The sequence below is a fragment of the Hylobates moloch genome, unplaced genomic scaffold (genome assembly GCF_009828535.3).
Source record: "Hylobates moloch isolate HMO894 unplaced genomic scaffold, HMol_V3 SCAFFOLD_10, whole genome shotgun sequence".
NCBI classification, from domain to species: Eukaryota; Metazoa; Chordata; class Mammalia; order Primates; family Hylobatidae; genus Hylobates; species Hylobates moloch.
In genome coordinates this window covers 2,286,919-2,302,115 of record NW_026652285.1, presented here as the reverse complement: position 1 = coordinate 2,302,115, position 15,197 = coordinate 2,286,919, and the positions used below count along the sequence as shown (strand labels likewise).

Genomic DNA, 15,197 nt, shown 5'->3' with positions numbered 1-15,197 from the left:
ATGGGCTGGCATCTTTAAAGAACCTGGGGTCTGGAGAACTCTGGATAAAAGAGAGAGTGGCAGGAGCTGAGGTTAGAGAGGTTGTCAGGGCTGGACCCCAAGGACTTTGTAAACCGGGGTAAGAGGTAAAGATTTTATTCTCATTGCTATGGAAAACTAATGGATGGCTTTAAACAGAGGGATGACCAGATCTGATTCAGAATTCAGTTTAAGAATGACCCAATCAAATTAATTTTTTAAAGATGATTCTTGCTGCTTGGTAGAAAATAGATCATAAGAGAACAAGGAAATGGGTGAGAAAGCCAGTGCAATAGTTCAGATAAGAGATGATGGTGATTTCAACAGGGAAGTAACAACAGTGATGGCGAGGAGTCAGTGATTTCAGGATATATTTTGGAGGTAAAGTAAAAAGGAATTCCTGATAGATCCTGGGGAAAGGGAAAGCAAAGAATTAAGGATAACTTTTATAACCCAAGTTGGGCAGATGGGAATACCATCTTCTAAGATAGAAAAAAACTTGGAGAAGAGGTGATTGGTGGGATTTTGGGGTAATTAAGAGTTCTCTTTTGAACAAGTTGAGTTTAAGATGTTTGTTAAGCGTCCAAGTAAGGGCGTCACATAGGCAGCTACAGTTCTCGGGAGAGGTTATATTTTAAAAAGCCATGTGGCGTAGTAAAACCCAACACATTGTTTTATCAATTCCAAGACAGAGTTTTTCAACAACTGCTTCTTTTTGATTCTGTATAAAAGACTGAAAATGAAAAACAAATAAATCTGCTTCAAATCACGTAAGTTCTTTTTATTTGGAAAAAGGCCTTTCCAGATTCCAAAGTACAAGACAGTTCCCTTGTTTTCTTGGTAAGCCATATGCTTGTCCATGAGGGTCCTGGCCTAGAGTTGTCTCCATCACACATTCCACTCTCTGTATGGTGACGACTTACAATTTCTGACCCTCAGCTTTGCCTAAAGGCTCTATTATTAAAATTAAAGCAATTGCTATTAGATTAATTTCAACACAAAGGCAAAGAAACAAATGAACAAACATGAACTTTTGGATGAACTCTTGCGTCCATACGCTAAGGCCGTGTTACTGGTTAATCATGCATGAATGAAGCCCTCTCCTTAAACACTGTGCCATGGACTGAGGGGAAGTCAAGGAATAAGCATGCTGAATCTTTCTAGAGATCCTGAAGCTTTAAGGGTCTTCTGGCTTGGGTGGTATAACCTAGGGACAAATACATCCCGGTTTAGGAATCTCAGATGTATGTGAGAGTACCTGGCAAAAAATGAACGTAAAATTAAAATTGAATCCATAAGAATCTTCCAGCTCTAAAAGCATGTGATTTTATACCAAGAACTTCCAACCAGCAAATATCAAACTAGTCTATCTGAACCCCTTATGTGCCATGCCATGGATGCCCCAGTAGAAGGGCAGACCTCAGGGTCTGATGAGAGATGTCAGGAAGATAAACATCTTCTCTCTCGCCCCCTCCCCTCACACACCAAGAGAACTTAGTAAGGATTTACACATACCCACACATTTACACTCATACACACTTGTTTTCATTAGTAGGCTTTGGGAGGGAGACAAATAGCAATTTTTCAAGAATACTGAGGCCTTGTTTCCTACACATTCTAAGCAAAAAGAATTCTTATGTGTTAAGATAATGACCTCCTCAACCTTTAAATAAGTTAGCATTGGATATCTGCATAAATCAAAACACACTGTTCCCTTACACTGGTTCCCTTCTTCTCCTGAATGTAGTTACAACCCATAGTGACTTCCATCCTGTTATATGGCACAGAAAAAGAAAACAGAAAGTTCTCGAGGAACAGAAAAATAGAACAACCATGATTTGCGTGAATACAGAAGAATGAACTATTGTGACAACTTCCTTTAAACATTCCCTTCGAGGCAGAACTGAGCAATGCCAGAACTCCAGAGGAACCAAATGCTCAATAACACGGCAACACCTTTCCTACTTCATCAATACAATGTCCAAGTGCTGAACAGCCTGGTCCACATTCTTGAATCAAAGCATTTTCTCACCCATTATTTCTTTTTAAAAAGGATCTCAGCAACCACACTCATTTTTACTTCATATTTTAAAAAATAAAGTCTTTTATAATTAAAAAGATTATAAAAATGACAAAAAGAATTTTTAAAAAGTGACATGTAACCCCATAATCCAAAAATATCTACTGATAATATTTGACCTATTTCCTTTAAGTAAATAAATATGTCTGTACGTTATCAAATGGGAATCACATGGTATAAATAGTTTGTATTCCTATTTTTAACTAAATATTATACTGAGGTTATGAAGACTCCATACCTAACTCAATTATTCTCCAAAAAATATTTGTTTCCAAATATTTTTATGAAAAAAATTTCCAGAATATTCATGTTTGTGTAGAATACTTGGTCCATAATTCTATATTTTTTTTTTTACTACAAATGCTTTCTTAGAGATAAATTTTAGGATAAGCAGATTAACAGTTTAAGGCTCTTTATACTTTTTACAAACCTTGCAGAACATGTGCACCAAGCGTGTACTCTCATCAGTTCCAAAGGAGCATCTCACCAGCACTGGGCACCATTGTTTATACAAACAATTTGATGTGAAAAAGCAAAACTTATTTGGCAAAGCTTTTATTGCTACTATAATAAGATCTGATGTATAAGATCTCTTTAAAATTAAAGATATAAATCATTTGCAATACTGGCTTTATTTTTCCAAGCTTACTAACATTTGAATAAATGACTCCAAAGAAGTTTACTCAAGAGATTCTTGGCTTTTCCTGAAGCTCCTCCAGAAAACCACCTCTAACAGTGGTTCAATTTCCTTATCTAGACTAAAATATAATGGATACTTTTCTAATGCTCCAGTTATAATACATTTAGTTTCCTACAATTCAAATAGTAAAAGAATTATGTTGGTAGTAGAGAATTAGCCAGTATCATGTACAGAATACAACTGCCAGAAGAAACCTAAGACTTGATGCAGTTAACACTCCTTCTCCGTATTAAGAGAACCCCTGTGGCAATGTAAACAGCCAATAACTTCCCCGGTCTCCTCTGCAGGGAGAGGTAGCCATGTGACTTCTCCCTGTTTTAAATGTGGACATGATGGTTGGAACTGCTGCAACTATCCTATGACCAAGAGGAAATCAACATGAGAAACAGAGTAGAAAGACTCAGAAGGTTGCTGGCATCACTGATTGCTAAATCAATGACAGCAAACTCTACCAACAGGTAGAACTCTGACCTATTTATTAAGTGAGATAAACATGCCTCTGTTTGTCATTGATTGTTCAATTTTCTATTACTTGTAGCTAAAAACAATCCTAGTTGACATAGTGGTCCTTATCAACAATGCTGAATTTTATTTGAACCCGTCATCCTAGATTACAGTGAAGATTAAGAAATCCCCCACCTTTTGTGTTTCATTAAGTTTACTGCGAAGATCCACTACCCTTCCCCATATGACTTAGATTAAGACTTACGGATGCCCCGGTTTACCTATGACAAGGCCAGACACAGACCCTCCAGATTTCCCTTTCTTTGTCTTATAAATGATTAGCTGAGCTGCCCAGCCCCACTGATCAACCAGAACAAAATGCTTGTTAACCCAACAGGTTGAACTTTTCTCCTTCCTCCAGGCCCCTGAACTTTGGCCCATCCTAAACGTGACCCAGCATACAGTCCCTCCTGAAAACAGGCTGGGCTCAGGGCAAAGTATTCTCTGATCTGCTATCCGATCACGCCATCCTTTCATCCCACATCCCCGCATACTGTTCTTTCTAACGTTCTTTGCTCCTCTTTATGAAAGAACAGCTCTGCAACTCCCAAGATGCCTGCAAAGCTTATTGGCAAGGCACTTTTCCTACTGTAATACTTCTTTCTGTAACTCCTTGAAATAATCCATTTTAATACAAGACTTACCAAGTCCAGATTTATTTTTAAAAATTTGACATCAAGGGAAAAAAGCAGGTTGACATAAGACTTATGAATATTTACAAGAAATATAATTATACGTAAATTCATTAAAACAATACAGAAGTACATAAATGTTGCTGAAATGCACTGTCAAGGAAAAGAAGAGATAATGGACACTTTAATGGATATTAAATTGAAGTACAACATTTAATTTTGCACAAACGCATACAAGACCCTACATGACATGTTATAAAAAGTACTGTCTCCTTTGAATAACTAACTCAGAAAAAATATATAAATATATAAAAATATACATATTATTCTATATAAATACAATATGTTATATATAGAATATATATTCATATATTTATATATTATATATTTTATATATAATACCAGCAGATATATATGTGTATATATAATGCCAGTAGGTATATATATTTTTATATATACCTGCTATAGTACATATAGTGAATACCTGCTGGTATTCACTACATCTTAATTCCAAGAAGAAATCAAGCAGAGGCTTCTACTTGACTGCAGATTGGACTCTGTTTCCCTTGGTGATTTATTAGCAATACAGCAAAAGTCATGTATTTTGTATTTGAAGGAGTTTTCTAATCCCTTTGACCTGCTACAAATTCTTTCAATAATACTAGTCATTGTTTTTCTAAGGATGGTCCACTTTCCAAAGTTTTATATTCATTCTCTCATGTAACAGCTAAGATAGCCCTGTGATGTAGATAGGGAAGTTTGTGTTATCTCTACCTTTACAGAAGGAAATGATGCTTAGAGAGGCCAACTTACTTGCCTAAGTCCTACAGCTAGTAACAGGACAGACAGAAAGAAATGGAGTGTCTTTGCACACTGGCCCCTTCTATTCCCTACAATGTCTCCTTATTTAGCTGTATTTTCTCTGCATGTCATCCCCAAATCATTGTTCCAGACCACAACCTAATGATAAAGATAAAGAAGACCCATCACACAGGATCTTAGAGCAGGAAGGGGTCTTAGCTCAGCTGTGTAATGTGAGTGACTTGCCAAGAGTCAGCTGATGACGCTGTTGGTGGCAAAGCCTGGATGGGAACCCATTCCTTCCCTAAGCCAGTACTCCTGCTCCAGGCCACCCAGAACGGACCTCCCACTGAGATGCTCCCCTGAGTCCCTAAGCCTGGTGTGTTTGCCCAACAGGCCTCCAAAGGGCCAGAAGAAGTATTTTTTTTAGATGTTGCTTCTGAAGGGTTCAGAAAAGAACCAGGAGAAAGGCAGGTATAGAGAAAGGATGAATATTATCACTTTCAACAGATGAGGTACTGTGCCAAGTTTTTCCATATACTATTCCAAAGTGCTGGCTCATAAGTCAGAAAAGCTAGTCAGAAAAGACAGTGTGGTGGTTATAGCATGGGCTCAGATTCACCTTCTGGGTAGAATCTAAACTCTTCCACTACTAACCTGCAAAATGGGTCTAATAAGTTTCTACTTCATGGAATGATTATGAGGATTAAACTAGATAATCCATCTAAAGTTCTATTATGTGGTGCACATAATAAACACTTAGTAAATATTAGATATCATTCCCATTAATAAGGTAGGTTACTATTTCATTAATAAGGTAGGTATGATAATCTCCTTTTTCCAGATTAAAGAACTAGGATTCAGAACTGTAATGTACATTTTCAGGAAAACCAATATCTACAGTGAACCTGCTCTAAGCCAGGCTGGGCTTAATCATGAATACTTGCAATAATCCTGTGATGTAAGCATTGTTAACTCCACTTTATAAGTGAAGAAATGGAGGCTGGAGACAGGGGAATGCATGGCGAGGAAATCTGTTACTGTTATCACTAATTTTTGAGATGCCATTACTCTCGCTAACTTGTCTAAACATTAAACTGGTATATTTCTTAGCAATGGTGATTCAAATGCATGAAAAAAAACAGCTGTGCAATTTATTTTCAATTATATTTATAAGGTTAAAGTATTCTGAGAGATATTATTGTCAATAGTACACTTATTTGTCCCAAGCAGAATAAACTCTGAAAGAGATGCTATGCATTTACATATGAAATGTGTCAAAATGTCATAATGATTGCAAATGACATTTGCAATCCCCACACAGGAGTAATCTCCTATAGATGTCCCATCACCCAACCAGGCCTGGAGAAAGGCACCACTCATTCCCTCCAATTTATGTTGTTTATCTGAATTTACACCACTAACTACAAGGCGGTCTTGATAAATCACATATTCTCAAATCCTGTGAATGCACTCATGAGTGTGCACTGAGTTCTCTTTGCCTCTCACAGAAGAGCTCATTTCCATTCCTCAGAGGGACAAGAAACCCCCCCAATCTATTCATCTAAAAGTTGTCCAAGTCCATCCACTTTGGGGCAAGTAATAGACTCAGATGGTATGAAAAGTAAGCATTTTTCATCAAAGTAAAGCAGTTCTAATAGCAGAAGTCAAAGCTGCAGCTGCTGCTGGGAAGTATGTGCCAAGACTCTACAAGGACAGACAGTTGACTAAATCTGATTTAATATTTAAGACCTCTCTAAGAAAATGTGATAGGTCTAATCCCTAAGGGTTGCACACAGCTGGGTAAAACAATACTGATAGCTGATATTTACTGAGTATTTGCTGAATAGCAGGCACTGATTCAAGTGCTTTTACATGGATTATCCCACTTAATCCAAATAATGATACGATGTATGGACCAACAGTAAACCCACTTTTCAGACAGGAAAACTGAGGCTTAAAGATGTTCTCCAAAATGTCCAGAAAAGGCACATTTATAGAGACAAGAACCTCCATTCAGCATTGTCCCCGATTCACCCGCTGGCTCACTCCAGATGTTGGTATGGTATTAAGTCCAAGCATTCAGAATGCCTATACCTTTCCCTACAAGTCACCTCTCTTCTCAAGGGATTCCCAAGGCTGAATGAAATATCGGTTTTTTGTTTTATTAATAGCCACCTCCTGTAATCACCATACAGCAATCTGGTGAAAGACAGAGTGAGAGCATAAAGCTTGGCTTATACCTGGAGACAGAAGGGAGGCATCTTACTCCTTCCTCTCCCTTCCTTCCACCAAACCTGAACTTTGAGACCAGCATTCTCGCATGGCCTCATACCCACAGGCTTATCCTAAGAGAGAAGCAGGGAGAGCAAAAAACTGAGGCTCTAACTTATCTATCCAGTTGCACACTCAAGGGAGACAGAAAAGAAGAAGCTGGCCTTGGTCTACGGTGGGAAGTAGAATGCCACAGATGGGTGTCCTGGAGACATGGTGACCCTGCCCACAAGTAAATTTCAACTCCACAAGTGACCAGGGCTAAAGAATTATTCTATCAATCGTGCTGGTAATCAGAAGGGTGAGAGAAAAGAGCAGAACAGTTTTACAATCCTGAAGGAAAGGGGCTCATGATGCTAATTGGATTATTATCCCATCTGGGGAAATAGGAGTAGGGATTTCACGTCTATAGAGTGAAATCTGTTCTCCTGTGAGTTGGATCTGTGTTTCTCTCTAAAGTCCAAACTTTCTCTCAGCCCAGCCTGCCCAAATGCAGTTTTTCCGGTCATGCTGGCCTTTGAGAATTTTAGTAGGTCAAGAGCACAGGAAAGAACAGTCCCTGGGAAAGTACTGTCTGCTCCTGACCAAACTCTTTGATCAGAAGGCCTATTCAAGAGCAAAAACACAATGTAGGCTGTCCTTTCTCACAGTGCCAGACATTTAGATTTAAAAACTTAATAAGTCAAGCCATCAGCCAGAGCTTTTCAGTCCAACATTTATTTTGTCTAAATTGAAGCTGTGAGCCTCCGCGCACTGGTTTCACACTCCATGAGCATGCTGCAGTGGTTAATGGCACGGTAACGAAGCCCAAAGCTCCTGCAAGGCCTGCCTGCAGATCACTGAAAGAGCTTTTCTAAGTGACCCATGGCCCTTCTCTCAGGGGAACTTCTCAGCACTGCTCAGGGGACCACGTTTACTCCCGAGTGGCCACTAACTTAAACATCAGGGAGAGGGAGCCCTAAAACGGATGTTGCTTTTGTCTTAAGACATTTTTTGGTCTCACTTTCACCTTTCAATTTCCATTGCATCTCATCTCTAGGGTATTCTCCTGCCTCTGACTTTAGCTCTCAATGTCAGAACTGCCTCAGCACCATGCTAGATGCTCCCCATCCACCAGCGGTTCTCAAAGTGTGGTTCCTGGACCAGTAGCATCAGCGTCACTCAGCAGCTGGTTAGAAATATAATGCATAAAAAAGAAGAGTATCTATCTATCTATACACATACATACATGAACATAGAACTTATTCATTGATGAGAACGTGGATCACATTCATTGATGAGTGTGATTAGTATATACACACACACATATATATATACGTGTGTATATATTCATATATACTATATGTGTGCATATATACACACATATAGTATTTTCCACATATATATATACGTGTGTGTGTGTGTGTGTGTGTGTGTGTGTGTATCTCAGTTTCCTCATTTGCGAAACCAGGATACTACTTACCTTTCAGAGTTGTTGAGATGATTGAATGAAATGATACATGGCAGAATGGTTCTCAAACTTCAGTATATATTAGAATCTCAAACTTGAGTGTGCATTGAGTGTGCATTAGAATATATATACACACACACGTTTGTGTGTATACACATATATATATACATATGTGTATATATATGTACACACATATATACGTATATATGTGTATATATATGTATACACATATATACGTATATATATGTATATATGTGTATATACACACACAAGCATGTGTGTGTGTTTATACATTCTAATGCACACTCAATGCATGCTTTTGTGTGTGTACATATATATATCCAAATGCACACTCAATGCATGCTCAAGTTTGAGATTCTAATACACACTCAAGTTTGAGAACCATTCTGCCATGTTATCATTTCGTTCAATCCTCACAACAACCCTGAAAGGTAAGTATTGTCCAGGTTTTGCAAATTAGGAAACTGAGATTTCAAAATGAAAAAGTAACTGATCAATATCACCTGGCCAGTAAGTGGGGCCTGGCCCCTGGCCACTCTTCAATCCCATATCTACTCCAGTCCTGTGGGCCTCTTGGCTCCTCCTGGAAAATGAGGCAAGCTCAGCCTGGCTGAGGGACTAGAACCCAGTGTTCCCTCTATCTCAGTGGCTTAAAAGCCAGCATGCTCATATGAATCTCCTGAGAAGCCTATACATATATACACATTCATCATACACACACACAACACACGTGTATAAAACGGTTTTATTATGAAAGATTTCAAACATACACGAAAGGAGAGAGTACAAAATAACCCCTATGTGAAGGGGGAGCCCATCAAAAGGACCACCCAAGCCCCACCCTAGACCAGTTAAACCTGAATCCCTAAGGTAGGGCTTGGTATTGTTTGTAAAGCTCTCTCAAGTGATTCCAACGTGCTTGAACTTTGAGAAACACTCTCAGATTCATTTCTCCTCCAGATATTTGCGTTATTCAAATCGGCCAAATGTTACCTCCACAGAGGGCCTTTCTGGACTCCCTTATCTGAAGCACACCACATCACCCCTGGCTACCCTACCATGCCATCTCTCTATCCCTTTATCTCGCTTTATTTTCTTTATAGCATTTTCTTTAAAGCACTTTATAGCATTTTCCACTGGATATTTCATTATATACTATGGGCTTATTCTCATCAATGAATATGATCCATGTTCAAGAAGCTCATTCACTGAAGCAGCAGCACCATGTTCCTTCTTCACCACTTATCCCCAGGGTCTCTGAAGACAGTAGCACATGGGAGGCAGTTGATGAATATCTCCCAAATGCATAAATGAATGATAGAAGAACAGAGCGGAGACTCTCACACAGGACTCTCTGACTCCAAAATCCATGCTTTTCCCACAATACCTACGGCAGCCCCGGTCTAGTTTCGCTGTAGCCTCCGGAAACAGAATGTAGTTCTTGTCTGGAAGCAAGCTGTGTATTTGGTACTGAGTTTATCATAGTAGACTGTTCATGTTAGTTATTAGTTATGAGGTCTTATGTGGCTTGCTCAACAACTCTGGATCTTATTTCCATTTGTAAAGTAAGCCTGTTCTTGCCTACCTTCCACATCTGTTTAGAAGGATAAGTGAAAACTTATATGACAGCATTTATAATTTGCAGCATCAAATAAAGTTATTATCGTTACAACATACAGAAGAAATAAGAAAGGAAGGAAATAGAGTAGCCAAAGAAAGAAGAAATTGTGGAAAAAGATGATGGTGTTGGACAGCATGGCTTAGAAGAAACTTTCCAGTCCGGAATTTTGTGATTTAAGAGAAAAATAAAAAACAAAAAAAATTATCAAAATGCTGTACATCAAAATTGCCCACTTGTCCAAGAACAGGATTCAGAATCATTTGTGTCTACTATAAAAAAGGACACAATTCTATTATTTCTATTTTAAAATACAATTTGCTACATTGAAATCTCTTTCAAGAGCCTCTACTCTCGTTTCAGTCTTTGACACACAACAGTAACTTTGTTACAGCATCATTTAAATCATGGTCACAGTTTTCTTTTTCCCTATCCTTGTTTCAAATCCTGTTCAAGAGCCCCAAGAAGCCACATAGCTTTGGCCTTAGGTTGGCCACCTCTATGCTGAGTGTGGGAAGCAAAGAGAAGGATCATCACAACCAGCTCGGACCACACAGTGGCAGGCATGCTATGCACAATCGGGTCCTTAAAGGACCATCAGTTCAACCGACGCCCATAACTTCATAACTAAGCCACTAGACTCTTCAGGGGAGCCACTCTATCTTAGATCCATTTCCATAGATGGAAATCTGACCCATTGCAGATCCTCGATAAAGGCTGAGTGAAGTATATAAACAAATGGTCTCTGGTCTCCTTTCTGAATACAGTACTTGTGATATTATGAGCTATATATATATAATATGTACATATACATATATGTGTATGTATGTATATAAATATATAATTTACATATGTGTGTATACATATGTGTGAGGGGGTGTGTGTATTGGACATAGAGTATACACACACACCCACATACATACTCCAGTACTGTACATCCAATACACACACACACACACACACACACACACGTTTCTATCCACTGTTCCTGGTTCATAACTCTCATAGCCCTCGTTACAGTCTTTTGTATGTTGGTGCATTTTAGGCCTCAGGAGTTGAGCCAAGAGTTGCAAGACCTTCATTCCAGGGAGGGTCCTGCCCCATATCCTGGAAGAAGGAATGTTGCATGGAGAGGCCAGAAGAATCTGGACAGGCCTTCTTAGGTTTCCCCAATCAGTCTATTAATATGAGCTCAGACCCTTTCTGTCCAGTCACATTTCAACTGTTGTCCATGCTTCAATCATGCCTAGCCAATGAAGTTTCCATAAAAGACCCAAGAGGATGGGGTTCAGAGAGTTTCTGGATAGCTGAACTCATGGAGGTTCCTGGAGGGTGATGCATCCAAGGAGGGCATGGAAGTTCCAAGACCCTTCCCCCATACCTCATCTTATGCATCTGTATCCTTTGTAATATCCTTTATAATAAACCAGTTAGTGTAAGCAAGTGTTTCCCTGAGTTCTGTCAGCCTCTCTAGTAAATTAATTGAATCCAAGGAGGGGGTCATGGGATCCCCTATTTATAGCCAGTTGGTTAGAAGCACAGGTAAAACAACCTGGGGCTTTCAACTGGCATTACAAGTGGCAGGGAAGAGGGGGTTAATCTTGTGGGACTGGGACCTCAACCTATGGGATCTGACACTATTTCCAGGTAGGTAGTGTCAACACTGAACAGGAGGACACCTAACTGATGTCCACTGCAAAACTGACTGCTTACTTGGTGTTTGGGGAGAAATCCTCAGACATTTGGTCACAGGAGTCTTCTGTGCTTCTGTGTGGCTGGTGATATTGAGATAATGAAAAAAACACAGTTTGAGTTTTTTCTCCAACACAGTACTGTACCTCCAATAATGAGGACTCACGCTCCTAAGGTGGTCCATCCCACATGCGGGAAGCTTTATTAGAAAAAGAGCATGTGTGGCTTGGGGAAAGAGTAGGGGCTTCATGGGCAGATGGACTTGGATCTAAATCCCAGTTTTATTCACCACTTCTTAGCCATATACTTTGTATATGCCACTGACTTTCTCTGGACCTCAACTGCCTCGTTTGTATACAGGGAAGATGGCACAGTGGTCTGGGCTGGCTAGAGGAGAAGATGTCAGGTCTATGGAAAAGTAATAGGAGAGAATGATGGAAATGTGAGTCGAGACCAAGTTAGTTCAGTGTACCCACCAGGCACCATTTGCCTTCTGTTTGGAGAGGCAATGCAGGAGCATGTTGAAGGCACAGGACTGGAGGCAGACAGCTGGGTTTGGATCCTAGCTGGAATCTTGAGCAACCAACTTAACCTTTCTATGCATTCATTTACATATAGGTAAAAAGGTGATCATCATAGTACCTTATCATAGGGTTGATGCAAGGACTGAGTAAATCAGTACTTCCAAAACACTTAGCACCTGAATTATAAGAAATCATGCAATAAATGTTAGCTCTTACACTGATGATTATTATTATTTCTGCAATCAATAGGCCACTGAAAAGGTAGTGATAAGATCGCTGCTTCTCAGATGTTTGATTGCACCGGAAGGTGTAGGATAGACAGGAGCAGAGAGGTGGTAGGCTTAGAAACTAGTTAAGAGGTCACTGCAATTCTAAGTGAGGGGTGCCGAGTACCCAAAGTAGCAAAGATAAAGGAAAGAAAATGGGAGGAAATAAGCCAGATGCTAGATACGTCTGAGCAGTAGAATCAACAAAACTTGGCCAAAGCCTTGATGTGGCTGGTAAGAAACATGGAATAGCAGAGAAGATAAAAGAATTTTGCCTGGCTGGGTGTGGTGGCTCATCCCTGTAATCCCAGCACTTTGGGAGGCTGAGGGCTGAGGCAGGAGGATTGCTTGAGCCCAGGAGTTCAAGATCAACCTGGGCAACATCGCAAGGCCTCATCTCTAAAAAATAAAAATTAAAAGAAAGACTTTGTCTGAAAATGTATCAGTTTTCGAACTAAGGTACCTTTTAAAGTTACCCTAAGAAATTAATTCTGCCTGTTCTAGACTGTGAGCTTCTTGATCATCTTGTTAAACCCAACGGTCCTAGTACACAGCAAGCATTCAGAGTTTGTTGAGTGAGTAATCCATCAAGTTATAACATCTGTATACAGAAAAAAAGTAAATATGGCAGCTTAGCCACTTGCAGTATCTGCTGTGTTCTGGATTATGAAAAGGCTTGCCCTACTAATTTGTAAGTATTCAAAGTGGCATGTCTTACAGTCCCACTAACTGGAGAGGGACGGACTGCATCCAAAGCAAATACATATGTATTTAGACAGGAAATTTCTTCATAATACCTATATTCTCCATTTATTTAGAGTAGGGTTTCTTGACCTTGGCAATATTACAATTTGGGACTGGATAATACTTCCCCGGGAGAGGTATGGGGTCACTGTCCTGTGCATTGTAGAGTTATTTACAGCTATCAAATTTTCACACATATCTGACAGATTGGATTTGAACCCCCTAACAACCCTGCAATGAGGCAGGCAGAGTTTTCATTCCTGTTTAACAGGTGAGCAACTTCTAAATATTGCAAACATTTGTTTTCTGTTTTAAAATATAAAAATACTATATCTGATGTAAACAAAAATGCAATTGCCTAAAAAGGCAACCACATGTTTGACATTCACAAGATCAGGAACCCTCCAATCCCACCTCTGCTATTCACTTATCTGGGCCATTTCAGGAGTGACTTCACCTGGTTTAACCAGGTGAGCATGAGGTATCCTCCTAACTCTAACACTATAATACCCTGGTCCTGTATTAGGAAACTTCAGTTTCACCCACATTACCTGCAGGCGACTTTTAACCTACTTGCCATGCTGCGACTATTACACAAAGCAACGGATGACAAGCCTTGGATGACAGGCCTAAGGGGCAATGCCTTCCACCTGGATGGCTACCTGGTTCCAAAGACTTCAGCAACCAATCCCATTCCTCCTACATCTTTACTCCTTCTGCCTGAAGCTTCAGACTCAACTTATTAAGAGCAACTTGGAAGGAAGGGGCAACAACCAAAGGAAACACTAAAGAGTCACTAAAATAGTAGGGCCCTTCTCGGCAACCCCCGACACTCACCACTCTGCACATCCAGTCCTTGGAAAGTTCTGTTTCTTTTCCTCCTATATCAAAGCCCCAAGATACCGCCCCTCCCCCACCCCCAGCCCCCCAAATGCCACTGGCACGCATTGGAGAGTGCGGATCAACGTCCCTTGCAGACTTGTGCACGGGCCTAGGAACCAGCTGACCCACGTTTCAACTGTCATTAACTTCTAACTACATGTCCCGTCGGTCCTGATCTGAGGCTGAACTCCTATGACCTTGCAACTCCCCTGGATCTGCAGGGCAGTCACTTGGAGGCACCGCCCCTGCGCTAGCTTCAGAGCTTGAGACAGGGTCCGGGCGGAGCTCCTTCCTGAGCCGGAGAAGACCCGCCCCCGTCCCTCCCGCGACTACCGGCCCTCACTCCCTGCGGGGAGGTCGACCCCGGCGCATTCTAGGCCCCGCGGTCCTCCAGCGGGTTGGCCGCTACCTTGTCCAGCAGCCGGTAGATGCTGATGCCCGACGTCTCCACTAGGAGCTGCCAGTCGGCCCCGGCCAGAGCGGGCTGCTGGAGCTCGGCGCAGGCCTCCCAGAACTGCTCCTCCGAGAAGCCTCCCGCGGCCAGCTCCATCCTTCCGCAGTCCGGGCTCCTCCTCCTGGAGGGGCAGGCCGCGGACACCCTCGGTGTGGGCCTCGGGGCGGGGTGACAGGGCTGCCCCGGCTGCCCCAGCGCCATTGGCAGGAAACGGAGGAGGAGGCGGGGCCTAGACTGGAGGAGCGGCCTGAGAGTGGGGCCCTGGAGGGGCGGGCCTGGAAAAGCGGGCGGGGCTGAGCAAGGAGTGAGGAGGATAGACGAGAAGGAAAAGGAGAAAAATTGGACTTGACGTGAGGAAGGAAGGAAGGGCTAGAGAAGTGAGGAGGCTTCCAGAGGGAAGGGAAAAGGAAGAGGAAGGGAAAAGGAAGAGGAAGGGAGACAGTGATGTCACCTCAAAAACAGCTCCTCAGTAGCCCATCCCATACTCCCTGCTACGCCCGTAACCTGCAGACCTGTTTGAGTGTCTCTCATTTACCT

At 41.2% G+C, this 15,197-nt stretch overlaps 1 protein-coding gene across 7 annotated transcripts in view; it reads right to left on the bottom strand.

The window, feature by feature from the left end:
• Nucleotides 1–14,796, bottom strand: part of PCTP (phosphatidylcholine transfer protein) — a 90,866-nt gene extending 76,070 nt beyond the window's left edge. For all 7 annotated transcript variants that reach the window (XR_009215234.1, XM_058445395.1, XM_058445396.1 and 4 more), the window contains exon 1: nucleotides 14,616–14,796. Coding sequence is in view for 6 of the 7 variants with exons in the window: in XM_058445395.1 (XP_058301378.1) it covers nucleotides 14,616–14,756 (141 nt within the window). In the remaining variant the exon portion in view is untranslated. The remainder of the gene's footprint in view (nucleotides 1–14,615) is intronic.
• Nucleotides 14,797–15,197: the final 401 nt, after the last annotated feature.